Genomic DNA, 27,482 nt, shown 5'->3' with positions numbered 1-27,482 from the left:
CGTCACCAAAACAAACATGGACTGCTCTTCAAATTACTAAGTGTTTTAGAAACAATGTCAACACAAATAAAGAAAGTTGAGGGGCTACTTCCCCTAAGGTTGAAGTATTAGTCTATTTCAAATACATGCTTAATTCATTCATGTGAGCAGACAAGCCTTTTCCAACAACATGTAGATGGGACTAACTTACTTGAGAGCTCTTAATTAAAATGGACGTGAAAAAAAGACTCTAATGATAATCTTGCATAATACCACATAATGAGGTTGGTATTTCATAACGCATCTTGACATTAATAAAAAATCAGAGGTGCTGACACTCACATTCATTTATTTTGTGGCAACTGTGCTCTCACACCTCTGTAGTACTGTACCAAGACCAGAGAAATAAATTCTCAGGATTTTAATTCCAGAGGAAAATAAGGAAGGCAGAGCACACAAAAAAAGCCAGTTTTAGTCTACAATTTTTTACATATTTAAAAAAAAAGAAAGATGTTTTAAAGTCTGTTTCATGTTGGCACAATTTGAAGAAATACCTTTAAACACTTGTGTTTTTTTTAATTCATACCCAGAAATGAACTCTGGGTGCTAACTACACCTCAGAAGCTTACATTCAGAAATGTATTATGACAACTATAAACGGTAACTCTGCAGAAAACATGTGGTCAAATTTCTCAAGAGACTGAAGGACACAGCCTCCCAAGACAGTACCAGCAACTTGTCAGCAATCTGCAAACATTAATGCCAATGGTCACAAGCATACCCTATGCAGAATCTTATAAACAGTAAAGATACCAACATCATCAGTATGTACAATAGCTATTGTTTCAGAACAGCATCTGTATTCAGGTATAGCTGTATTAAAAACATCCCTGATAGCATATACTGATAGCTTCACATGCATTTAAAAATAAACAAGTAGAATAATTTATTCCATACCAAAAAGTCATCTTCTGGGAGAGCTGAAATAAATACTGGCTCAATGGCTTGAAGAAAATCAAAACCTTGAGTTGCCCACCTATCTCAAAGAGAAAGAAAAGACAGAATATTAATTGCTCTTTGGGCAAAAGCCATAACAACAGTTCCAACAAACAAAGAACAGTACATGGCCTTTAGTTATTTTTCCTCTGTAAAAATCTCAGAAAATGGATTAATATATAAGAGGCAACACATTTAGCTTGTATTAACATCTGCCAAGTTATATTCGTACAAAGCCTGACTTTAGTAAGAACGCTGTCAAATAGAAGTGAGCTGGCTATGCTCTGTATCTCAACCCTTGTACATGCTATCTTTAGGAACAGTATCACCAATTCACTCACAATCCATTGGCAATAAAAAACCCCACTATGCTCCCTGCCTAAAGTCTCCTTTCTGAAACAAGAGCAAAAGAATACTAATGATTTCATGATGATCTGATCAGCAGCAACTGGGCATAAATCAGTGGTATTGTTCTGCTTGGGCAAGTTTGACAGTCCTCCTGTTTACTTCCTCAGAGCAATGCAACCGTGTCACTTTTTTCAGTAGTGCACTGACTGTAAGCACAATTTGAGAGACTACTGGGCACAACATTACTGTCAGACAGAAAGTACTTCGAAGTACCCAAAAAAACATCCACAACTGCATCCATTACTGCAACCATGAAACTTTTAGATGCTTTCAGAAACAACTAACAGACTTCTACAGGAGGCTAAAGGTTAAAGGTTCCACATTGCACACTGCTTCCACAACTGCCACAAAACAATACTGCTTTCTCTGCAGAATACAGAAAATGACTATTGCAATCTTTATTGACTCTTGATTACCTAGCACTTTTGTTCCAACCTTATGACCTTTATCTGAAGTGTTTTAATTGTCTGGATCCAACAGCCTCTGGTTTTCCTTCCCATTTTCTGTCAACTAACATGAGACAAAATGCTCCCCAAGTTCTGCTAAGTACTTGGAATGTTCATTTGGCTTTACACATTTACTATTCAAATTGATTTCAAAATTTAAGACCCAGAAGCATCAAGAGTTCAGAAGAACTACTTCTAAAGAATAAAGCATTATTCAGAGTATTCTTGCATGGTACTTAAAAACAAACTACTATGGCAGTAACAAGTTGACTGTTACCTAGGTCGAGTGCCTCGGCCACTCTCACATTTTGTTAGCACATAATTCATCCATTTTCTGGCAAAGCTGATATACTTGTCCCCAATTTTCTGCCTGAATTCTCCAGACATCAGACGAACAACTTCCTTATGATACTGTAAGAAACTTAAGATTACTTTTCATGTATTAGTAAGAACAAAAAATAGTATTTGCAGTCTTCACTGGAGTATCTGCAGGCTAACAGAACTCTACAATATGGTAACAGTATCATCCTATTCTTAGAAAAATTATTTTATGCAAGTAGTTGTGTATTTATAGAAAAAGCAACAGTTATAAGTGTATGATACAAAATGAGTTATAGTGAGAGGAAGCACTTGAGCCATATTGCACTCTTGTGTGTATGCAGGCAGATATCTGCCCGTGTTTAGCAGTGTAGGCATCCTTTAAGATACATCTGACTTAGATGTTCAGGTCTGTAATCAGATCGAACTGCAAAATAGAGCTTATTTTGCAGGTAACATTAGGGAAAAAAGAAGTTATATACATGAAGGTTATAAAAACTGAACAGAAAGCTGGTTTTTAGAAGACTATCCTCAGAAGTACATTAAAGTATGATACAATCTTAAAAAATTCTACAGAGCTCACAGGAATTTACTAGTGACACAGTACACTAAAGGCATCTGAGCATGACAGTTCCTCACTAGCGCTTTAAGGAAGGCACTCAGAAGCAATAATCACTGCATCAAAGAACTACTACTAAACTTTGAAAGAATGGTTTATATTACAGTATTAATGCAATTCTAAGCTTAAAAATCGTGAGAAGTTACGCAACAGCATTCAACGTTAAAGAATATTTCTGATATAATCACATAATTGTCAGGTTTGGAAAGGACCTCAAGGATCATCTAGTTCCAACCCTCTGCCATGGGCAGGCACACCTCACACTAGATCAGGTTGCCCAGAGACACATCCAGCCTGGCCTTAACAACCTTCAGGGATGGGGGTTCCACCATCTCCCTGGGCAACCTGTTCCACTGTCTCACCACCTTTATGGTAAGGAACTTCTTCCTGATGTCTAAACTAAATCTACCCTCCTCTTGCTTCACGTCATTCCCCCTAGTCCTATCACTACCTGATACCCTAAAACGTCCCTCACCAGATTTTTTGCAGGCCCCTTTCAGATACTGGAATGCCACAATAAGGCCTCCTCAGAGCCTTCTCTTCTCCAAACTGAACAATCTCAACACTCTCAGCCTGTCCTCAAAGGAGAGGTGATGTAGCCCCCTAATCATCCTCGTGGCCCTCCTCTGGACACATTCCAGCACATCCATATCTTTCTTGTAATAGGGGCAAAACTATTAGACAAATGTATTGTTAAGTTTTTGCTTCCTTACCTCAAACCCAAAATTGTAAGCCTGAATCATGGCTTCTCGGTAATATTGCTGCAAAGTGGCAGATTCAGATTCATCAACTTCAGCATCAAACTCAGATGTGAACATGTGATCAACTCTATCGATAGCACTGCTTATCTTATTGCATAGCTGTAATGCATCACTCTGAGCAATGACAACAAGAAGGGATTAGGGCAGGACATCAAGTTATTTATATTCCACAATTGACAAGACAGCAGCAAACATGAATCTAACAATTATATTATGTTAAATGGAAATGTACTTTAATGCCAGCACAAGTCACTCACTTGGAATAACAAATACTTGCCAATTATCACTAAGTAAGACTTACAATTAACTGAAATATTACATATATTTGCTTGAGTGAGATTAACTTTAAAATCAAACACAATGAAAGTGGGCTACAATAAACTAACAAACCAAAGCAACCAGACTCAGAGGAGAGGAAAGAAAGAATTTTACTATCTATAAAGTGACCAAGCCTTTGGCTGTATTTTCACCCTGGTGTGTCAACACAGCTTCTGCTGAACTCAGGGGGAACTAGAAGAACCTGATATTGCAACTTCAACCCAGCAAAGCTTTGTGTTTCATAGTCTTTCAAAATACGAACCAACACAAATAAAACAACAAATAAATCATCTCATCCAACATTAAGAACAGCAAAAAAGCACAACAAAAGAACCCCAAAACAAGAAAAAAAAAACAGAGAGACTTATGTACTCCCATCTGCAAATATGGGGGGAAAAAAACTGTTTCTTGCAGATGATGGATTTTGATAGAATTTATATTTGTGAAATCAAACACTTTCAAACTGAATAGTGCTCTCAAATGGAAACGTACTTATTCTGTTGCTGTTCATATTTCCATTGCACTATGGACTTTTTCCTACTTAACCAGTGCAAAAATGATTACACCAATATTGCTCAAAATTATATTCAATACTCCTCTGCAAAAGCAGAATGAAAACTGTACTGAAAGTAAAGTCCATACAGGCTGTGTAATTTACAATTGCAGAATATGGCATTGGCACGGCAATCGAGTCTTCATACAAGTTTTTACTTACCAGTGAGCAAAGCACAATAAATTTTCACACAGATAATGTTGAATACTGCTTACCTTTAGCTGTTGTAGAGCTTTGGCGATTACTGGTTGGCTGGATGTCTGTTCCTGGTGCAGAGATATGAGCCCTTCAATAGACTGTTGGAAAGCTTTTCTCTGACTCACAAGGTGGGCAGATTGAATGACTACAAGGAGGAGGTTATCAACCTAGGAATAGAAGATACTACCAATTCTTATGAACAAAATTGCCTCTAAAATAATTGTCCTGTACCAGCAAATTCAACAGGTTATCTTTTAAATTGAAAATACAAAAGACCTCTCTTGTTGCTATTCATGAAAATCTTCAGTTCTCACAGAAAAGTCTGATGCCGAAAAAGGAACTTGATCAACTTGATCTTATGAGCAGAGCTCTATCAGGGCAAATGCCACAGCAAGTTTTCAAAGGGAATACTTCACTTAGGGAAAGGTTCAGAAAACACTGTATTAAAATGACCCTCAAAGTAGTTACACCCAGAAAGGCAACACCTATGCAAAGCAATTGTATTTTCTCAAAGTACATGGAGGTAACAACCATCACACATAGAAGCACATTATAACCATTATAACTATTGAACAGGGAAAGACAGGGACTTACCACACAGTGTTTGCTCAATTTTTTTAAGTTATTAAAATTTAAGAATAAGAGCTCTGATACAGCAGAAGTCTATAAAAGTCCATAGTAAGTACATAGTCATAGACAGTGCTGCCTTTGCTTGCGGCACTGAGTCACATTCTAAACTCTGTTGATTTCAATCTACAATGCATATGCAACAAAATACCCAGAAAACAATATGTGCTTCATTCAGATTTTCAACCTCATCCCCAGTGAGTATTTTCACACTCAAAATCCTTTACTTGTTGAGGATGTTCCTCTATTTCATGAACGTTTTCTAAATAATTTACATTTTCTCTAGTTTGCAATTCAAGGATGTTTTTTAAAAGCACAGCTCATAATCTTTCTCAAGGACTTTTTATTTCCTGACCTTTCAGTATTGGATTAAAAAAAAATATTTTAAAAAGTCAGTCTTACATACATACAAACAAACACATGGTGTTTTATGTGCACTTACATAGGTCAGATAGAATAGAATTTACAAACCAAATGCCATCTTTTGTGTTTTCATTGTCTGAATGGAATGATAGCCTTGACAGAAGTCAATTAAAATTTTAAGCATTTCATCAAAGGCTGTTTTCTATCATTCAGCCTGGAGAGCAGACAAACAAGGAAGATGGTTGCACACTGAAAGCAGCATTATTTTACAGGGGTCATGTTTTCAACTGCCTTTTTCAACTTTTTCAATTGCTAAAGCCCTCTGAATAGAAGTGGTCAGACACAGTGACATGGAAAGGTACTCTGTTCATGGACAAGAGAGCCCATTTACAGTAGGGATCCAAAAGGAAAATTCACTTTGCTTAACATAAGGATGTGAGAACAGGACAAGCAGGGAGCTGCAGCTGCTAGCAGCACTTATGGCAAGGAAATATGACTGGAAATATTTCCTCCTGCAGAACATTCAGTAACTTCCACAGAAATCTAAATGTTACAGTCCAACTAAGTTTGAAAGTAACTGGCTTCATGCCTTAGTGTGTTGGAAAGCACACAACTGCTACACATTCTAGGGGACTGGAAATTTCTCAAAACATGCAGCTTGAGACCCAGCCACGCTTCTGATACAGAACACCCAAATAGATACCCAAAGTCTATCTTCATTCTAAAAATTGCAACCCTGAAAAACCCACATTGCAGAGAGTAATCCTTTTAAGAAATTCTAAAGTCTATTGAATGTAACAGTTGCAGAAACACAACTAAGGTCCTATCCTTGAATTTAACTTTTTATTAGCTATAAAAGAACACATGCCTCACTTGATTTATTGCAACTGATCTGAAAGGATCAGCATTTACAAAAGTGTGGAGATCCCATAAACAGGGAAAAAAAAACGCAAAACCCACCTGCATGGTTCGCAGTGTATCAACAGTTTCTACTTGTGGCACAACTTTGACTGGTTGGCCTTCCCATGCACTCCAGCTGTCATTGAATTCATGGTCTTTATCGCTGTGTTTGGTCATTAGTAAATAGGCCTCATATGCGACCTCATCTGAATCCTTCGAGCAATCCTTTCCAGCAGCTGCATTAAGGAGCTGCAAAATCACAGATTTTTCACCTGCAATACTATTTGGTACAAATACTTGTAAATTCTCAACTCCTGGGATTTGTACCTGTAGGGAAACAACAAATAAATATATATACTGAGTGAATCACACTGTCTCCCTGTCTTCTGTGATGCATAAAATAGATACACATCATCTCATTCAAGCAGCAGGCAGAGTTTTTGTCTTAAACAGCTATACAATACACATAATAGAACAATACACTAAACCATTTTTGCACAAGAAAATTCCTTGTCTTAAAATCTGATAGATTACATTTCAGTGACAATCTTTCCTTGTCCATTCAACTGATCTTTCTACATATTTTTCTAAAGGAATCTTGCTACAAAGAAAAAAAGAAAAAAATTTCACACATATCCTATGTATGTGTTTATGTGTAGATACAAAGCATATTTACTTTGAAAAATAGGTGTCTATTAGTCAAAACTATTAAAAATTGGAATATTGAAAGAAGAAAAATTTCTTCACGATCTCTACGAGTCCACTTATCATTTCTCAATGGGTATAAAGATAAGACTAAGCAAAAACATGGCTAAAAACATATCAGTTATTCTTTTACTATTCACTTACAGTGCTTTAAAACTTTGTCACATTGGTGACAACACTTAAAACAAGTCAGACATCAGAATCAGACTGCATAAACTAGAATAGATGATACCTATGATTTAACAGGAGGTAACAGACTTACAGTGAGGCTTAATTCTTTTTTCAGAGTTTGATATCGGTAATAGAAGACAACACACTACTCTCAACATTTTTCTCACTAGGCAGTCATTTTATTGTTGAAACCTTTACAATCTGCATGTTAATGTAAAAACTATATGGTTGTTAGTGAAAGCTGGAATAGTTTCCTGTTAAAAATTTAAACTCCGTACAGTACGTTAGAAGGCCAATACATGAAGTGCCAATCACCAAACTGTCTGGCATTTTGCATGGTGAAAACAAGGGGAGAAGCAATACATAAAGAGGTATAAATGCTGAAATCCAAATAATCTAGATCATTTAACCCATATGATTAGATCTATTTTTCAAAGTCATGATTTTGTTTTTTTCTTCAAAATATGTTCATAAGAACAAACCCACCATCTTTCACTGAAACATCTACTAAGTGTAATACAGGACCTTAAAGCAGCCAAGGGTGGATACATGGGTGAAAAGAATATTTTTAGAAGTAAATATATAATGATTTCCCTGACGATTCTTCCACTCTTGTAAAAAATTCCCAGACCAGAATCCAGATCATAGAATCACAGAATGGTCTGGGTTGGAAGGGACATCCAAAGGCCATCTAGTCCAACACCCTCTCAGCAAGTAGGGTCATCCTCAACTAGATCAGGCTGCCCAGAGCCCTATCAAGCATCACCTTGAATATCTCCAGTGATGGGGCTCCAACCACTTCCCTAAGCAACCAAATCCAGAGTTCCACTACCCTCATAGTAAAGAACTGGTTCCTAACATCCAACCTAAATATACTCTTCTCTAGTTTGAAGCCATTGCCCCTCCTATTGTCCTATCACCACAGGCCTCTGTAAACAGTCCCTCTCCATCCTTCTTGTAGGCCCCCTTCAGGTACTAGAAGGCTGCTATCAGGCCTCCCCAGAGCCTCCTCTTTTCTAAGATGAACAACCCCAGCTCCCTCAGCCTGATTTTGTAGCAGAGGTGCTCCAATCCCCTGATCATTCTCATGGCCCTCCTCTGGATTTCCTCCATCAAGTCCATGTCTTTCCTGTATTGTGGGCTCCAGACCCAGATGCAGTACTCCGGGTGAGGACTCATCAGAGCCAAGTGGCAGAATCCTTCCACTATCTGCTGGCCACACATATTTTGATGCAGCCCAAGATGTGATTGACCTTCTAGGCTGCAAGCACACACTGCCTGCTCATGTCCAGTTTCTTGTCCATCAGCACCCCCAAGTCCTTTTCCACAGGGCTGCTTTCTAACACCTCATCCCCCAGTCTGTACTGATACCAAGGATAGTTCCAGCCCAGGTGCAGGCACTTGCTCTTGTTTAACCTCATGAGGTTCACTTGGGCCCACCTCTCCAGCTTGTCCAGATCCCTCTGGTATATCAACAGCACCACTCAGCTTGGTGTCATCTGCAAACCTGCTGATGGTGCACTCAATCCCACTGTCTACATTGCTGATAAAAATATTAAACAGCACAGGTCCCAGTATGGACCCCTGAGGGACAGCACTTGTCACTGCTCTCCATCTGGACTTCAAGCCATTGAGCGCTACCCTCTGGATGTGACCATGCAGACAATTCCTTAGCCACTGAACAGTCCACCCATCAAATCCATATCTCTCCAACTTGGCAAGTAGGATATTGTAGGGACCATGTCAAAGGCCTTAAAGAAGCCCAAACAGACCACATCCACAGGTCACCCCTTATCCATTGACAGTCACTTTATCATAGGAACCCACTAGGTTGGTCAGGCGGGATTTTTCCCCAGCAAAGCCATGCTGGCTTTTTGACCAAGGAATTTTTAAGGAATAACCATAAACTATTTACCTCACAACCTTTAAAGAATTTATTTTTCCTAACACTTTCTACTGAGCATTATTACTGCCTTCTCACAAAGGAGTACACACTATTGAAGTAAAATGGTTTTCCCCAAGTCACAAAGAGACTGATTTCCCGAAACATAGAGTAGCATTCTCATTCACACAAAGAGAGGTACAGGAAATAATTCAATGCTGAATACATGACCTTTTAAATGTAGAGACATATGTCACATTAAAATATCCTTTGACATTTTGGTTAGCATCTCCACCCTACTTTCATACCTCTAAACTGAATTTACCTTCACATACTCTTTTCTTTTCAGAGCGTTCAGAAGATCTCGCACAGGGGCTGACAATGCAAATTCTGCTGCTATTTCAAGGTCCTACAAGTAGTGACAAAACAAAAGGATATGCTTTCAAACTAAATTTCTTTAAAGCACATAAATAAGATCAGATTCTGTTGTTAACTTACCTTCCTCAGCATTTTAGCAAAACCAAGACCTTTGGAGGCCCTTTCTCTAGCTTCATGAAACAGTTCTTTGAGTGCTCGGCTGGTCTCTATAACAGATCTCCTGAAACGTTAGTAAGAATGAAGTGACTAAGTGATTAATAAATCATATTGCATTTGTATAGCTATTAGAAAATACAAATTATTTACATATGTGTCAATAGAAAGAGCACAGAAAAGACAAGTGTTCACAGTTGACAAATAAATTTGTGTAGGCATGATTTTGACAAAGATATAAAAATATCTTTGTCTGACTGTTACATAGACTGCTACATAAACACATCTACACACCCTGAACTAGAAAGGTTACTAGGCTTCCAGTAAACAAAGTGATGGTTCATCACTGCTGCATACAGAAATACCAGCAATGAAGTCTACGGATTCTTGCATTTATCAAGTTTTAACTCTAAGAAACAAAATGCAGTATGTACCAGTCAGAGGTATAGAAACATGAGTGTATTTATTATTATTCAGCAAAGGAGTTTAATACCTGATTTCATCTGATGCAGTACTGTCATCAGCACTGGCCCAAAATTCATCACAACTGTCTTGTAGTCCAGAATCTAAAAATATTCCTGTAGATTTCAGCAGCATTCCTGCAATATCACTGTAGTAACAGAAATGGTGGAATTTCAGTCCTATTCAGGTAGAATGGCACCTTAAATTTCTTCCTACTCTGTCCAAAGCAAGAGAGACACGTTGCCAAGTCTGCCTGCAGAAATGAGCAGCATCTTGGAGGCTTTCAGTTACTCTACATGCACAGGGCTAGCAGGTAAAGACACTCTCCATAGAAGTGTCATTCCTGTTATAGCTAGAGAAGAACAATCTGCACTTACTGCACCTTGTGCCTACAGGAACTGTAATAATTGGTTAATTACAAAAGACTGCCAACTGCTTACTGAGGCCTCAAGCCCCATTTGGGAAACCTGAACAAGAGCTGACTTGACTACGTATCTCATACAAATCAACGCTGTGAGGAGAGTAGTTAAATAAGATCTACCAGAATAGTTTTCCAGCTTGAGCTTCACCTCCTCTTATGTAAGGAGTTATTTCTTTGGTGAAATTCCATTCTTCCTCCAACAGATTCTTTAAACTATGAGATGCTTGAGGTAATTGCTGTAGCATTTGGATCCAGCTTCGCATATAATCAAAGTAAACCTGTACATGGAAAGAGATGATTTAAGCAGAAATTGTTACACAACATGTGACTAAGGACTATAACTTCTCAAATCAACTACCTCAGTATTAAGTAATTTGTAGAAAAGATTTCCACATTTGTGGTTTGCCAAGAGTGAAAATGAGCTATGTTTCCACACAAAAGGTGTGATTTACTGCCTATGAAGCAGAAAATGCTACTGAAACATTAAATACTGTGTCTCCACAATCCTTTTCTGAAAATATTGACAGCATCACCATGTTGCTTACTGTGCTGCTATTCACCACTACATCAGTGGACAGAGTTTTTAATGCTGAACCACTGAAGAATAGTTCTAAATCTTTTAATGGGATTACTCAAAAACATTTTATCTGAACACGTCCTCCTGGATATGGGTAAGCGCAGTGAACAGGCTTCTCGGATTCTACACTGTATCTCGTGTTCCTTTATATCAAGTCTTATCTCCCACCTTTATTTAATTATTGTTTTAAACAAATGCAAAAATCCAGATATGTACAATTCATGCACAAACACAGAATCACAGAATGGTTTGGGTTGGAAGGGACCTCCAAAGGTCATCTAGTCCAACCTTCCTGAAGTTAGGAGGGACATCTTCAACTAGATCAGGTGGCTCAGAGCCTTGTTAAGCCTGACCTTGAATATCTCCAGGGATGGGGGGCCTCATCTACCTCCCTGAGCAACCTATCCCAGTATTCCACCATCCTCATGCTCAAGCCCTTGTTCCTAACATCCAATTTAAATCTATCGTTCTGCAATTTAAAACCATTGCCCTTCCTATTGTCCAATCACCACAGGCTTTTGTAAACAGTCCCTCTCCAGCATTCTTGCAGGCCCCCTTCAGGTACTGGAAGGCTGCTATTAGGTCTCTCCAGAGCCTTCTCTTCTCCAGGATGAACAACCCCAGCTCCCTCAGCCTGTCTTCTGCTCCATCAGCTCCATGTCCTTCCTGTGTAAAGGGCTCCAGAGCTGGACACAGTACTGCCCTTCAGGACCATACTGAATACAAAAATCAGCTGCAGTTTGGTTTACTTCAATATTCCATAACATCAGGCAATGACCATTCTTAGAAATGGTTAAGACACTTCCTTTTGGTTGTGGGTACTTTTGGACCACACTATAATAATGCCAATATCGTAGAATCTTTTGGGTTTAAAAGGACCTTAACGATCACCTAGTTCCAATCCCTCTGCCATGGGCAGGGATACCTTCCACCAGACCAGAAGGCTCAATGCTCTATCTAATATGGCTTTGAACACTTTCAGGGATGGAACATCTGCAACTTGTTTTGGCAACCTACACAGTAAAGAATTTCTTCCCAATATCAAATCTCTATCTACCCTCTTTCAATTTGAAACCATTATTCCTCATCCTACATTCCCTGATATGAGTCCCTCCAAATCTTTTGTGTAGCCCTCCTTTAAGTACTGGAAGGCTGCTATAAGGTCTTCCTGGAGCCTTCTCTTCTCCACCTGTCCTCGTATAGGTGTTCCAGTCTCTTGATAATCATCAAGGACCCACTCTGCACCAGCTCAAGCAGGTGCATGTCTTTCTTAAGCTGGAGTCTCCAGTGCTGAACAAAGTACTCCAGGTGGTGTCTCACAACAGTAGAGCAGATATCTACTGTAGGTTACATAGGTGCTGTGTTTTGACAGCCACAGGCTGTAGCCTCAATCTTGACTATTTAATTTTCCTTTCACCCTCAGCCTAATGCCTCTTCCAGTACTACTCTTAACTACCTTGCCTGCCTCTACAAGGAGTCCACAGGAAATGATAAAGTTCTGCACCTCACTTCTTATTAATTCTGTCTCAATCTCCTGATTTCATATGTTTTCCCTATCCCTATTTTCAGTTCAGATCATCTCTTCAGATCTCTGCCCAGCTGTCCAAATCTCCTGATAATTTCTACCAATCTCCCCTGCTCCTGCTGCTACAGTAAACTGCAACGCTGAATAGGCACAAACTGATTCTTTGAAGCTTAAGAGATTTATTCCTATTTGCAGATTTTTGTTACCATCCCTATCAAGACCTACAAAAAGCAACATCCTTACACAATTAAAATTGTTGCCAAGGTTCAATCTCTTGCCTCAAAGCACAAACATATTACAGCAACCTAGAAGTAGACAGGTAAGAAATTTCAAAATGTACAGATGAACCATTTTCCTTTCATCTCATCAGGTCATTTCTGCTGGAAGTTTTAGAAATTTCCTCTGGAGATGAAGGCAGGCACACAGTACAAAAACTTTTCCCTGAACAGTGCATTTTCACTATTGGAGGCAACAAAAAGCATGTAACAGGAAGATCCATGTATACTCAACAATGGACAGTACCAGCTGCTCTGCTGACAAATGCCAGTGATTAAGTACTGAGGTGTACCTTAGTTGTTTTATTTAAAACCCAGAACAGCAAGGACAAAGCTCAAACAACTCACAAAAGAATAGAAATCACTCATTCCCAAGGGAACAGTAATTTAACCTAAATTTGCTAGATAATAATCTAATTAGTCTCTTTCAGAAACCAAGTGTTGAACTTATTGCAATAATGAATATACATTAAAAAAATAAAAGAGGTTATTAATGGATGAATGCAATACCACAATATGAAGACAGTATGTTTTTTGAACAATTGTATTGATTTTTTTTATTAATACTAGAAGTGTATTGTAAGTATGGAATTTACAGTTACATAGGAAGTATTTTATTGTAAATATTGGTAATTTACAAGTATACCATCCCATGGTCCAGTGAGCAAAACCAAGCATTGCTAAAATGCTAATGGCTACTGTGTTACCTTCACAAGTCCATGAAAATAGTACAATTATGTTAAAATAGCATAACAGCAACTAAAATTAGCAAGATGTAATCTATTGACCCATCAGGAACAATAGATTTCTATTAGCAGTATTCAGATTCATACACTTACTAGAACTCAAAAAAATTATCCATTTTGAAGCTTACCATTAACATTTTATGAAGATCCTCTTCAAAAGAATCAATGTTGCAATCAATCTTTTGTAAGTCATCTAACACCTCCTGTAACATGAACTGGTAATATTGCTTCATTAACAGGCCACCCTTCAGAACCTCTTTACACTCTCTCACTAGCTGCAAGAGAAAAACCCAAAAACTACCATCAGTCAAAAATTACTCTTAAATTCTCCTTGGGAGGTTCAAGCTTCATTTGTCAGTTCAGTTTGTCTAAATACATGAGTTTATCACTACACAGTACCTACGTTTTTTAGAAATTAACACACAGGTGCAGGAAAGATGTGACTAGTTTCCCAGGATTAGTTAACTGTCCTCATGCCATTTGCCACCTAACTGTAAGTGGGGCTGAAGGTAGATTTTACAAATCTCATTCCCTGCACAGGGCCACAACAAACAACTCACTGGACAGTTAAAATTTTAGGGGGCTCAAAATCAAATCGCCAGTTTAAATGGAAGCACGTTGGGAATAACATGCGTGATGTTTGACAGATGCTTTGAGACCTCTGAGGAATGTTCTACTAAAGGAAATTCACTGCCCATCTATTGGGCAGGTGTTCACAACGCTAAAGCCCACAACAGACCTGAAAGGAGCTGGTGTATTTTCTATCATTTCCCTGGGTGAGGCCAGCATAAGGAAAGTCATCTTTACAACTGCAGAAGTGGTTGCTTTTTTTTCACCCCTCCCTGAATGCTTACAGCTTTTATTTGAAGAAACATCCACAACTACAGACATACAAGTACACAAAGAACAAATACAGTTTCAAATGTGGTTAATAAGTTTTCTGTAATGGCTATCCTATTAAAATATATATCAGTATAGTGGATTCAATGTATGAGAAATTATAATGGCATGAAAAAAAGTTACTAATATGACTAGAGCCTTTGGCCTCTTTTACAGGCCTGAAAACACTATGCTGTGCTCCTCTGCAGGCAGGGGAAACAAGGGCAATATTCTGAACTCTGTATTTTAAACTTACCAAATTAGGTGAAGAGGAAAAGAAAAATCAATTTTTTTTAGGAAGTGGAAATCCACTTATTACACATTGATATCCCTAACATGGCATGTATTTTAAAATGAATATGCATTGTTCACTCTCCATTCACAATCGGTGCACTCTGTTAACCTGTTGGAGTTTTTGCCCTTGGATCCAAAGGAAAACATAACTTGTTCAAATACTTCAAAATTGGTATTTATCCATCATCCAGGGACAGGTGGTACCTGGCAGTATCAATTATCCATAAACCAAAACTCACAAGATAACAGGCAAACAAAAAATATGGTCTGTAATAAACACACTAAAGAATGTGCATCTTAAACTGAAAATACTACCATTATTATTGGATTGTTTGATGGGTTGCTTTTGTTTTAGGGAGTTTGTGTAAGAATATTTCCTGCAAAGCAAGTGAAGCAGATCACACAGTTTCTAGGGTACTGTAGTTTAGATCATGAGTTTATATAACGTTTTCTAGGTTTTTTTCCCCTCTCCCCTACCTGACACCCATTTACCTGCCCTATAAAATAACAATCTGTCACCAAACATTCAACTGTTTCTGTTCCAGTAATTTCCAAAATGTACATCATACCTGCTCTGTGTGACCTATAACTATACCCAATATACAAAACCTGACCCAGTACATTGTGGTCCTGCTTCAAGTGGCATCAGTCACTCGCAGAAACCAGGCAGGTGTGACTTATTTTTCAACTAGACCAGACTACCTTAAGAGCTTATGCACACTACATGACAACAGCAAACTGTTAGGTAGTCTGCACAAAGTGATGATGCCTGACAAAAGGACCACTAACCCAAAAGTTACAGGAACTACCACATGTTGTTAAGATCACATGGACAGTGCCGTTCATCAGATATGGTTTCCCCCCTTCAAACACATACACCCACTAGCGCTAGCAGCTTCTTTAATCATTAAAATGTGTTTAAATACTACCTGGTTAACAGGTATGTGAATAACAGAATTGGTATCTAAGAAGTCATCACCTGCATCAACATACAATATGCATACAATAGACTTTAATGGGGGTTGAGGAAGGAGGAACTATTTCTTTGCAAACTGCGTTTCTCTATAATCTGGAACTAAAAATCTTCTAGCAGTATGGACCTAATTTCTCCAGTGATTTTTCTAAGGAAGATACAAACTCATATGAAAGATTCAGGAAGATCTGGGAGTTATTTTGAAGTAAGAGACTCAACACAGATTGTAACAGACAAAAGGTGTCCATTTTAACCATCTAACAGAAATAACCCATGTGCACACACATGCCCCTCCACTGCTTAGCACAACTGCAGAACTTGAGAACACTCTTGAACTGCTCAGGAGCTATACTTGACACCACATAACAGCAAATTACCCTTAAAAGAGAACAACTTTGTCCAGTAATATAAGATCATCAGGATTACAAAAGTTATTGCTGAAAGAAAAGCATAGGTGATGTTGCTCAAAAAAGAAGAAGCTAGTAAGAAAGGATGGGAGGGAAAAAAAGAAAGGAAAAAAGAAACACACAAAAACCCTGTAGGAAGCAAGTAATCTGTGCTGATTTTCTTTTCATGTGGTTTATTTTTCTTGTAAGCAGTGTATTTTTTTTTTTTTTCAAATAAAACTGAATTGTTAGTAATCAAAAAACTTAACTGCACCTGGACAACTTAACTAGACCTAACATCTGATACATTCAAACTGCTATACATTTCAAATGGTACCAAAAAGTAGAAGACAGTTAAAAGTCTCAGGTAACACCCACTACATTAATTAGTATATAAATCAAACTGGGCTATGCTACATGCACTCGAAGAACAGTTCAGCAAGGGATTGGGTGCGTTCAACCAAGAGAAGAGAGTATGTAAGGGGAACCGAATCATGGGTTTGCAATGCCTAAGAGCTAGGTACAGAGAAAATGGGGGCATTCCTTTCACAATGATGCACAGTGACCTGACAAGATGAAAAAGTCACAAGATGCTTCAGGGAAACTGTCTGATACAAAACCCCAAACCAAAACAAAACAAAAATTTATTGGCAGAATAAAACCTTAACACACTAGCACAGTCTGGCTGGAGAAGTAATAGAATTCTTCTCTCAATCATAAAGTATTCATCTTCAATCCTAGCATAGCAGTGGAACATAAAGGAGGGGGGATGAGGACTGAAATTTTTGGGGGACTTTAAAGTAACTTAGTAATGGATTTCAGAGAAGCAGATACCTGGAATGTGAACTAAACTCAGACCAAGAGCCCATATACTTGCTCACCCTCAAAGACCATCCAATAAACTCTGATCTGGTTATGCTTGCCAGGAAGCAGCAAGGTGACTTCAGGAAACTTTAGTATGTTCTGGAATACACTTTGAAAAAACCTCATTGATCGAAACAGCTTTCATTGTATCAGATAACCATCCAAAAAGAAATCCTCATACAACATTCTCAACTAGTGACAGGACTGAACAATCTGGGGCCACTACCCACAGAAAACATCAGACATATAAAACAGCATTCTGAGCACCAAGTTTCAGGATTTTTTTTCCTCCACTTTAGTTTTTCGCCTAATGAACTTCCACGACATGTCTGTGGCATGTTGGCAGAGTAAAAAGGATCAATTTTTTTTTTTAAATTATACATACAAACCCCTAAAACTGATTATGCTGCCCAAGAAACTCAACTGGAAAAATTTATATAGCTTACAACGCAAATGGAACAAATACTGTTTACCTTTACTGTCTGACAATTCTTTAATCACCAGTTTTGATTCCTGGAAGTCTAAATCAGAGAGGTATATATGACCAGTTGTTTACTATGCAAAAAAATTATTACATAATTACACATGCTCATTTCTTAAGCTAATCCTCTTTACACCAACAATGTCACTATAATGACATTACAAAGGAATTTCAAATAGGAAATATATTAAAAATAAGAGCCATAGTTGAAGCAAACCTGTTTAATACTCAAAAGAGACGGTTCTCCAGCAGGTCTTTGTTCCAGCCTTAGTTTGAGGCATTCGTGGATTACATTGAGCAGGACTCGGCAGAGGACTAAGAAGGCAGGTTCAAAAGATGGTAAATCCATAGATTTTAGCTCCTCCCATGACACACTGCTGCATTTTTGCTCACAGCAAGGTGGGGAATTTAATAACTGTACATAATCTGAACACAACATGGGATCTGGAAAATCTGCAAACTGCAACAAGAAATAGGTATCATGAAAAGGATCCTTGCATTTTTTAGGATTTGGCATTTCTTTAAAGTACCATACCTAAGTCTATTTTTAAAAGGTAAAATTCTATTAACTGGCAAATCAGTGCCAGAAGTTTCCATTTTTATTTTTTAAAGCTAACTTTTAAAATTTGAGGATAATCAGACTGAGGAAACACAAGTATGGACTCTCAGAAGTGAACAAAAGCATCCACTGAAGTTGGAGATCACCTCACTACATAGGAATAAACTGCTGTTTGAGATTATCATGAACATAGAATTTACACCTAACAAAATATATAGGAACATACATTTAGGTCATTGTAAGATACAATACATGAGGATTGAAAAACAGGAACATACACTCACTTAGGTCACTATAAGATACAATACACAAGGATTAAAAAACATATTTAATAAAAAGGTCTTACACTATCAACTACAGAGAAACAAATTTGCATTTGTCCAATTCAGGAGAGCAGCCTTGTTCCTTTTCAAATATATAGTGCATGCATTATATAAAATGCAATATTGTAAAGTAATGCAACATCCAAGGAAGTGTCACAAGCTAAATTAAACCAAATTATTGCAATAATTTATGAACTTTAGTAAATGTAAAGAAATTAAAACTGAGATTAAAAAAAGGCAGATAAAATAAATACAGATCAAGCCTTTTTTCTTTCCAATTAATAAACTTATTTTTTTCATTTACATTAAATGACATTTCTAATTACAGAAAATAATTAAAACTATCTGAATTACACATCCTAAATATCTACACTACATACTGTTTGATAACATTCTGTACATACTGTTTGATAACAAGCTGTACATGGAGGCACTCCTGGAGTTTAACTGGGGAAGAAAATTTGGACTGCAATACATGTGCAGCTCTTAAAGATAACATCCTTAGATGATGTGCAGTATAAGATTTCTTTCAGATTAAGTTTGTTTTATTCTAATTCCTATTTCACAACCGCTAACTATAACAACTGAATACTCTCCATTCATGCATGAGACATCACTAAGGTTTCTCAGGTTTTTTCTTCACTGCCAAATTTAAATATAATCACTTAACAGGAGAAAGTATTACCAGAAATTAGAATAAAAGATAATGGGCTGCCTAGAAAGTTTAATAAAACTAAGTCACATTAAAGCTCATTATATAGCAGAAAATGAAGAGGAAAAGACTGTTAATTCCTTTACACCTACACACAGATCTTTTACATTTGTGCCTAGAGTGTCGTACATGCTCTGCTTCTTCAGGAGATACACACAAAATCACAGCTACTGAAAAAAGTTCTCAGTTTTGTTTTGTTTTCTTTAAATATTGTGATGTTTCTTCTGCCATGGGGGGTGGAATAGCATATTCATTATGGTCTAAAGTTGGCACAGTATGTGCTTCTAACCACTAACACTCCACAGAGATAGCAAACAAACAAAAAAGTGAGGCTTTCCTTTACAGCTACTTTACTTGAAGTTTAATCACTTGTTGATCTACAGTGTAAGAACTTATTATTTTCTCTGTTTTGCTCTTTTTTAAAGAGATGTATAGCACCAGAATAGCAGTAGAGCTAAGAGCTTGTATACAAGAAGCTTTCATTAGTCATGACCATTAGATATGAAAATACACTTCTACAGTACACAGTATTTAAGAAATACAGACTTCACTGTGATAGAGGTAGTGTTGGAAAAGACAGCTTTTGTAAAATATTGAAGAAATAGTCTATAAGCAAACATAACACAATGGAAGTGAACGTGTTACTTTGTTTTCTAGCACTAAGGGTAACAGCACATGACCTTAAGGTTTAATATTAGATACCAAACTAACTGTTGGTTGATTTGACTAATCTTAATTTTCAGAGGGCCCAATTTGAAGAAAGTTTGAAGTGACTACCAAACACTTCTTAAAAAAACCCAAGAAAACAAAGTCAAACCCATTTATTTAGATCATGCGTAAAATCCATACTCAAAGTACAGCCAGTGGAATGAAGTACAAGCAGGTTGTACACAGGCTTAAAAACTGTTCTATTAGTACACCACCTCCAATTTTGTAAGCTAAAATAAGCCATTTTCTTTGAGAATCAAATCAATTTTCTGTAAAAAAAAAAAGCTTTGGGAGTGCCTAAAGCTTTGTAGTGCTAGAGCCCACGATGAATGAAAATTGTACTTTATCTGTATAAACATTTATATACATTTATGACTAAATAGGCATTAAAAATGATACAGTGAAAGAATTCAGAAAGCACATTTTAAATGAAAGATAGTGTTTAAGTAACAACAGAAAGGAAACTAGATCCAGAAGTGCATGTACACAGACAAACACAGAGTCAAGATATAAAAACAACAGAAGTAACAAAGATGGACAAAACACAAAACTCTGGCTGCACACAAACTGAAGTGCATTAAAAAAAAGCCCAAGACACTACATTAAAAAGCTGTTAGATGCAGAGACCAAGCAATTCTGATGTTGACTTATGTTACAGAAGGTACCACACTTCCGACAAGCAGGATTTTCTCTTTTTGTCACCATTATTTTAATTCTGGGACAAGAAATAAGCATACCATTTTATAGCTTTCCACCTTTGCACTAATTTCTTAAAAGAGAAAAATACTCCAAAGAAAATATTATCAATTAGTAAAAATGATCATTCAAGGGAGTTGCAAGGGTAGAGATGAAGGGAGAAAAGATTAATCTTACATTTTAGCAACCAATGCTTCATCGACTAGAAAGTTTACATTCTGTGAAGCTGCAGCAAAGACTCCAGCCACCAGTGTTTCATGACTTTGTTTTAAAAAATTATGAAGTCACACAGAATGACAAAGAATTGCCTAGATTGGAAAAGACCTTTAAGATCATCCAGTCCAGTCATCAGACTAACTCTGACAAGACCTCAACTAAACCATATCCCTAAACACTTCATCTACACAACTCTTAAATACCTCCAGCAACAGGGACAGCACCATCTCTCTGGGCAAGCCATTCCAATGCCTCATAACCCTTTCAGTGAAGAAATTCTCCTAATATCCAACCTAAACTTCCCTTGGTGCCACTTGAAGCCATTTCCTTTAGCTCTATCACTCGTTACTCGCTTGAACAGACCAACTCCCACCCCTCTACAGCCTCCTTTCAGGTCGTTGTAGAGAGTGATAAGGTCTCCCCTCAGACTACTTTTCTCCAGACTAACAACCCCAGTTCTCCAGATGCTACTTGGAAGACTTGTTCTCTAGACCCTTCACCAGCTTCACTGCCCTACTTTGGACATGCTCCAGTACCTCAATGTCCTTCTTATAGTGAAAGGCCCAAAACCGAACACAGTAGTTGAGATACAGCCTCACCAGTGCTGAGCACAGGGATGAAATTATTTCATAGTCCTACTGGCCACACTATTCCTGATAAAGCCAGGATGCCATTGGCCCTCTTGGCCACCTGTGCCCACTTCTGGGTCATGTTCAGATGGCTATCAATCAACATCCCCAGGTCTCTCTCTGCTGAGCAGCTTTCCAGCCACTTCTCCCCAGGCCTGTAGGGCTGCTGTGGGTTGTTGTGGCCAAAGTACAGGATCCAGCATTTGACCTTTCTGAAACTCTTACAATTGGTTCTGTCCCACTGATCAAGTCTGCCTAGATCCCTCTGCAGAGCCTCCCTACCCTCAAGCAGATACACACTTCTACCCAGCTTGATGTTTTCTGCAACCTTAAACATTTGTTGTATTCAGCAATTTCAAAACCACATTCAAAGCAATTTTCAATACTCTCAAATTATGTTTTATTTACTTGTGCTTTTTTTAAAAAACATATAAATGTAGAAATACTTTAAGTTATTTCTATATCTACATATTAATCTGAACTTTAGTCTAAATATATACAGTTTGAGGATAGTTTTGGTTACTGTAACAGATACCTGCAAGCTTTGCTTAGACACATGGCTTTAAAAATAAACAAAGATTTTCTTAAACATAAAACTTTCTAGAATACAAGTTGAAACCAACTAGAAAATAAATAGAAATTCAACTAACAGCTTTATTTTTTACAGCAATATCTACATTAGCAACAGTACAAATAAAAATGCTTTTGTAATCAAGTACCTCTATAGAATAAAAATAGAATAGAATAAACCACCAGGTTGGAAGAGACCTTCAAGATCATCGCGTCCAACCCATCAACCAATCCAACCCACCTAAACAACTAAACCATGGCACCAAGCACCCCATCAAGTCTCTTCCTGAACATCTCCAGCGATGGCGACTCCACCACCTCCCCAGGCAGCCCATTCCAATGGGCAATCACCCTCTCCATATAGAACTTCTTCCTAACATCCAGCCTAAACCTCCCCTGGCACAGCCTGAGACTGTGTCCTCTTGTTCTGGTACTGGCTGCCTGGGAGAAGAGACCAACATCCGCCTGGCTACAACCTCCCTTCAGGTAGTTGTAGAGAGCAATAAGATCACCCCTGAGTCTCCTCTTCTCCAGGCTGAGCAACCCCAGCTCCCTCAGTCTTTCCTCATAGGGCTTGTGTTCCAAACCCCTCACCAACTTCGTTGCCCTTCTCTGGACTCATTCCAGCAAATCAACATCCTTCCTAAAAATGTAGGTTCCATGGAAGATAAATTCTTGTTCTTTTTGAAAATGTCACAGTCAATACTATGAGATCAGCAACACACTGAAGAGCAGATGTGGCATCCGTGGTTAGGCTCCACACACAGGGTCATTTTATCAAGGAGAACAAGTAATCCTTACTACCAGTTCTTCCTAATTTAAAAATGCCTACAAGTTAGGGAATAGCCAATATAAAGAAATAATATTCTGCCTTGAAAGAATTAGTAACCACAACTTACCATATAAAACTTCAGCAATGGTCCTCTGTTTACTCCTTTATTTCATAATTTTGTTTTTATTAACTCACAATCATTCTTAAGAATAAAATACTTAATTAAACCCAAGAGCCAGATGAAGAATACAACATGCTAACATGACTTGCTTTCATAGATATCAAGTCGATCCACTTGTCATTTTGCACAATGTGCCACTACAGCATTTCATCTGTTTCAGATGAGGAAAAATCCACAATAACAGTGACATATTCATAAAGGATTATCCTGCAGAGCAATATGCAGTCTCGGAGACAAGAAAAGGAAAACGACCACTTGAATTGCTAATCCTTCCCATGTTTCAACTCTTGTGCCTAGTTTTCCATTGTCATTTTTCTGACTTACAGGTTTAGACATTAGAAAAACATAATGAGAAAAGGTGTTATCATAAAAAAGCCATTTCAGTCGAAACCACAAGCAAGGAACCGTCTTTGCCTCACACAAATTCTAGTTCAGGTCAAATGAAAGATTCATTTCAGTGGATGCAGAACTAGACATTTAATCATAATGTAGATGATTTTTCAAAAAGCAACACAGCAAGTAAAACTTTCCCAAAAACTTCTGCTTCAGTTAAAAGCAACATAGCAGGGAAAGTACTCCTCTTACCCATTTACAGCAGTAGCAACCTACCTCCAGCTGGTGATCACTCCTTACCAACGCCATACGGGCCCTTTGCAATGAACCATGCATTAGCTTGTGCAGTCTTAAGATTAGCTTCCTCAACCCCATTTGCTTCAGTGCTTTATCTACAAATGGCCTGTAAATAGAGGTCAAACAGTGTTGGCTGCAGCTTGCCTCAGTGCTGCACTCGGGAATAACCCAAGATGCGGTGTCATCCTCAGATTCAAGCCTATGAAGCCTCCTTGAAAAATGGTCCTGAAAGTCAAAATTTGGCTTATTAGTAAAACTGTTCTTGATGGCTTGTCTAAGTTCCTCAACATTCTCCTCAGAGATTTGTTCTTCACCCTCGCTCTCCTCTGTGCATGTTCCTGAGGATTCCTTTACTTCTGTTGCCCTGTCAACTTCATCCTCTGGATCATTGTCCTTAGATGGTCGAGGAGAAGGAATTTCAAACACTGGCCAGCCAATGTCAGAAAGATTTTTGATGCCCAATACAGTTCCCATAATCCTTAGCTTTTGATTTAAGTCTTTTGTAATATTTAACCATAGACAAAGTGCCTGCACTCTGTCTTGGAAGTCCTTTGCAGCATATTTTTCATAGTCCTTTTGAAGAGCCTGCAGAGATGGATAAAGTGCTTCGATATACTCCAGCAGCTCCATTATCCGCTTTACTTGCTCAAATGAGACCCGCTGGCGATAGAGGTGTTCATGGTAACTTGAGTAACCCAAAGCACTAGTCTCATGTGTTGCTTTGCAAACTCCTTCTCCTGAAGTACCATTGAGACTGGCTCCATTTTTCACATGGGAGAAGCTTCCATAGTTCACTTTGAATGTGAGGATTTCATTGATGATATCGGGTATAGCTTGTCGGGCTGCATAAAGATAGAGGTCTTGGTCATTAATGCTCCGGCCAGCATGCCAAGCTTGCAGCTCCAGCCAGATCAGTTCATTGGATCGGTTCAACCAGACAGAAGAGGTGTTTTCCTGTCCCCTTTGCTCCCTGTCCTTTTTCTTTGAGACTGAGGTAAGTTTTAACAAAAGCCGCAGGGTTTCAAAGAACTTTAAGCGGTCTGCCGGGCAATCAGTCCTAGAAGTCTGGCGTGCAGTCCTGGGTATTGGCATGGGCACAGAGACTGGAAGCTTAGCATTGCTACAGCCAAGGCTGAGGTAAGGCTTATTGAGATCAACATCCAGAATTGTTTTTTTTGGCAGAGACCCACCAACTGAGTCTAACATAAATGAGCACTGCACATTTTTCTTGTGATCTCGTTCTGTTGTCCTTAGGGTGTCTCGGATCTTTTTTCCCTGCTTATAGCTGTGCTCCTCCACATTCTCAGTGGTTTTCCCATTGTCTTTATGCACAGACTGAGTTGGGACACTCATTTTTTCTGTAACAAAAGAAAAAAATGTGACTGCAACAAGAAAAAAAAGGACTGTTTGATCCAGCTCCCAATCACATTTCTTAGGTTGAGCATAAAACATCATCTAATACCAATAAACAAAATAGGCATGGGTAGAAGTAAAACACACTCTTGGAAATCACCATTAGTGTAGCTAAATGGATAGTAGCAACAAAGGACTTTGCTTTTCTCCTACAAAAGGTAACCTCTTTTGTAGAAAGGACCTCAGAGAATTCTCATATGCCATCTACTGAGAGCTGAGCATGATCAAAAAGAGAATGGTTTCCAGGTTCATTTTCCATATATTTGTCACACAACTTCCTAGACAAAAAAATGCAACAGAGCATTACTCCAAGTCAAACAAAGTTAAAGAGACTTCATTGCACATGCAGTTTCAAAAAGCCTGGAGCATGTAAGGATTCTGAAATTTAGTTTGAGTGACCCAATTCTGGTTCTTGAGGAGCTTGATCACAGTTCTGGGAACCCCTCTATAGCATATATTGCCTTAACACCAGGAGCCTACTTTCCCACTCTCCCAAACATGCACACACTTGCCTTCTCCCTTACTAGATAACAGCAGCCCCTTCCTGTCAAACTGTGCAATCTCCCCTTCTCTTCCTGTGCTTTCCTTAGGAGCAGCAGATCTTGTCACTCTTCTGCAGCACTAACATAAAGCACTTCCATCTAGGCTTTACAAATTAGGACAGGAGGAACTATTTGGTATTAAAATAATGTTTCTCTCTCCATCTTAAGGAACTTGTGGCAGGTTGGAAAGAAGCACTTGTATGTATACTAGGTGCAGTTCAGGGATCAGGAATTGGAACACAAGCAGCTGGTCACTGGGCCCCCACTTACTCAAGAACAGAAAAGACTTTCAGAACAATGGCTGAATACTTTGCTGTCTTTTCACTGTCGACTGTGAATCTAAGGATGATCTGCTGCACATGGCTCGTTCCCTGCTCTAGAAGTAGTAATGCTACTGCACTCCTCACTGTAACACCTACTAATAACAGAAATACTAATAAGTTTATTTGCAAAACAGGCCTGCTCAGTGGAAGAATATTACTATTCCCTTTCTATGTACGGAAAACCATGACAGAGGATGATACAGCTGTCAAGCCAGCATACTTTTGGGTGCCAAAAATAGGGAGACCTATTGCTCAACATTTCAGAACATCGAGCACTCCCTGACTTAAACTGCGTCTCAAATTCTCAGCAATTTGCAAATCACATCCTAGAAACTCTAGATTACTTCTAGGGAAACAAGAAACAGACAGAAGATTTTAATTCATGCTATTTGGCTAGCATCACACAATTTTTCAAGACAGAATAACTGGCATCATATGACACATTTCACTGGCAGGGATGTGCGTGCTTCGTCTCTGTCAATATTCCTCATCTTCCTTCTTTCCTGCCAATGCAGAACATGACTTCCCACCAACTGCCTGTCCTAGCTATTTAGTCTGTTGCTTCCTTGCAACAGTGCCAGCTGTGGTGTGCAACTCAAGCTGATACAATCAGCAGGACTTCCAGTTTTCTGCTCTGTCTGGTGCTGGTTAACCTCACAAGTTAGTAACCAGTGAGGGTAAGGTACCACTGTCTGACACCGAGGTTCAGTGATCTCGCTGGCAAACTGTTTGCACTTTGACCACAGTAACATCTTTTTTCCAACACCCGAAAGAGTTTCCCCTTGTTGCAACTTAGAACAGCTGCCTTCTGTCCCATGCTTTAGTGACTGGCTCTATCTTCTGCATATCTCCTCTGTCAGGTAACAAACCTGATGGTCATTTTAGAAAAGAAAAAAAAAAGCGAATGCCAGAGCTACCTTTCAGAGTGGAGCGGCTAGCAGGTCTCCCAGTGCTATTTTTCTGATGCTTTGTTGACATACGCTTCATCTGGCGGGGTGTACTAGGAGGAGAAGTTCCATAGAAGGTGTCACCACTTGCTTCGTCTGATAATTCCTCAGGGTCAGACTCAGAGATCTTGCGAGGAGCATCTTCTGATTTGCAGTCTTTCCTGCAGAAAACAAGTGAAACCATCATTTTAAAGACTTTTTTTATTGTATCTGTTAGAAAGCTAATCCATCAATGAATCCCAACCACAGCCAAAACTCTCTATTTTCCTGCCACAGCCATGCCACTTATCCTGTATTTTCCATATCCAAAAAGCCAAATTCACAATCAATTAAAATATAAGCAACATATAAAAAAGGATGTATATAGCCAGTGCCACTAGAAGAACACAGTGTAGAGACACATGCATATGCAATGTATCTGTTTCTGAGACAAATTGTGGCAAGTCTAAACTAAGAGATACATAAAACAAAGATGTTCAAAAACACAAACAAAATGCAAGACAGTCAATCTAACAAGCACCAGAGACAGCTGAGGTCTTGCCTTCCATCCTGTACCCCCTAACTTGTGCATATCATGAAGGCAACTTCTGAGTTTACCAAAAA

General features: G+C 38.4%; 1 protein-coding gene across 8 annotated transcripts in view; it reads right to left on the bottom strand.

Moving 5' to 3' along the window:
• MAP3K4 (mitogen-activated protein kinase kinase kinase 4) overlaps positions 1–27,482 on the bottom strand; it is a 73,710-nt gene that overhangs the window by 27,029 nt on the left and 19,199 nt on the right. For 7 of the 8 annotated variants that reach the window (XM_068152790.1, XM_068152834.1, XM_068152816.1 and 4 more), the window contains exons 2-14: positions 26,850–27,040; positions 23,634–25,012; positions 17,876–18,118; positions 13,910–14,056; positions 10,779–10,936; positions 10,269–10,385; positions 9,743–9,842; positions 9,570–9,653; positions 6,547–6,813; positions 4,614–4,763; positions 3,480–3,641; positions 2,107–2,240; positions 937–1,015 (exon numbers count right to left, since the gene is read on the bottom strand). In XM_068152790.1, coding sequence (XP_068008891.1) covers positions 937–1,015; positions 2,107–2,240; positions 3,480–3,641; positions 4,614–4,763; positions 6,547–6,813; positions 9,570–9,653; positions 9,743–9,842; positions 10,269–10,385; positions 10,779–10,936; positions 13,910–14,056; positions 17,876–18,118; positions 23,634–25,012; positions 26,850–27,040 — 3,211 coding nt within the window. The remainder of the gene's footprint in view (positions 1–936; positions 1,016–2,106; positions 2,241–3,479; positions 3,642–4,613; positions 4,764–6,546; positions 6,814–9,569; positions 9,654–9,742; positions 9,843–10,268; positions 10,386–10,778; positions 10,937–13,909; positions 14,057–17,875; positions 18,119–23,633; positions 25,013–26,849; positions 27,041–27,482) is intronic. The other variant, XM_068152808.1, reaches the window with a different exon arrangement.

Source organism: Melanerpes formicivorus, unplaced genomic scaffold (genome assembly GCF_026170545.1).
Source record: "Melanerpes formicivorus ecotype bairdi unplaced genomic scaffold, bMelFor1.0.p_v2 SCAF_2, whole genome shotgun sequence".
Classification (NCBI taxonomy): Eukaryota; Metazoa; Chordata; class Aves; order Piciformes; family Picidae; genus Melanerpes; species Melanerpes formicivorus.
The sequence above is the reverse complement of the archived record's forward strand: the minus strand, read 5'-3'. Positions and strand labels throughout refer to the sequence as shown.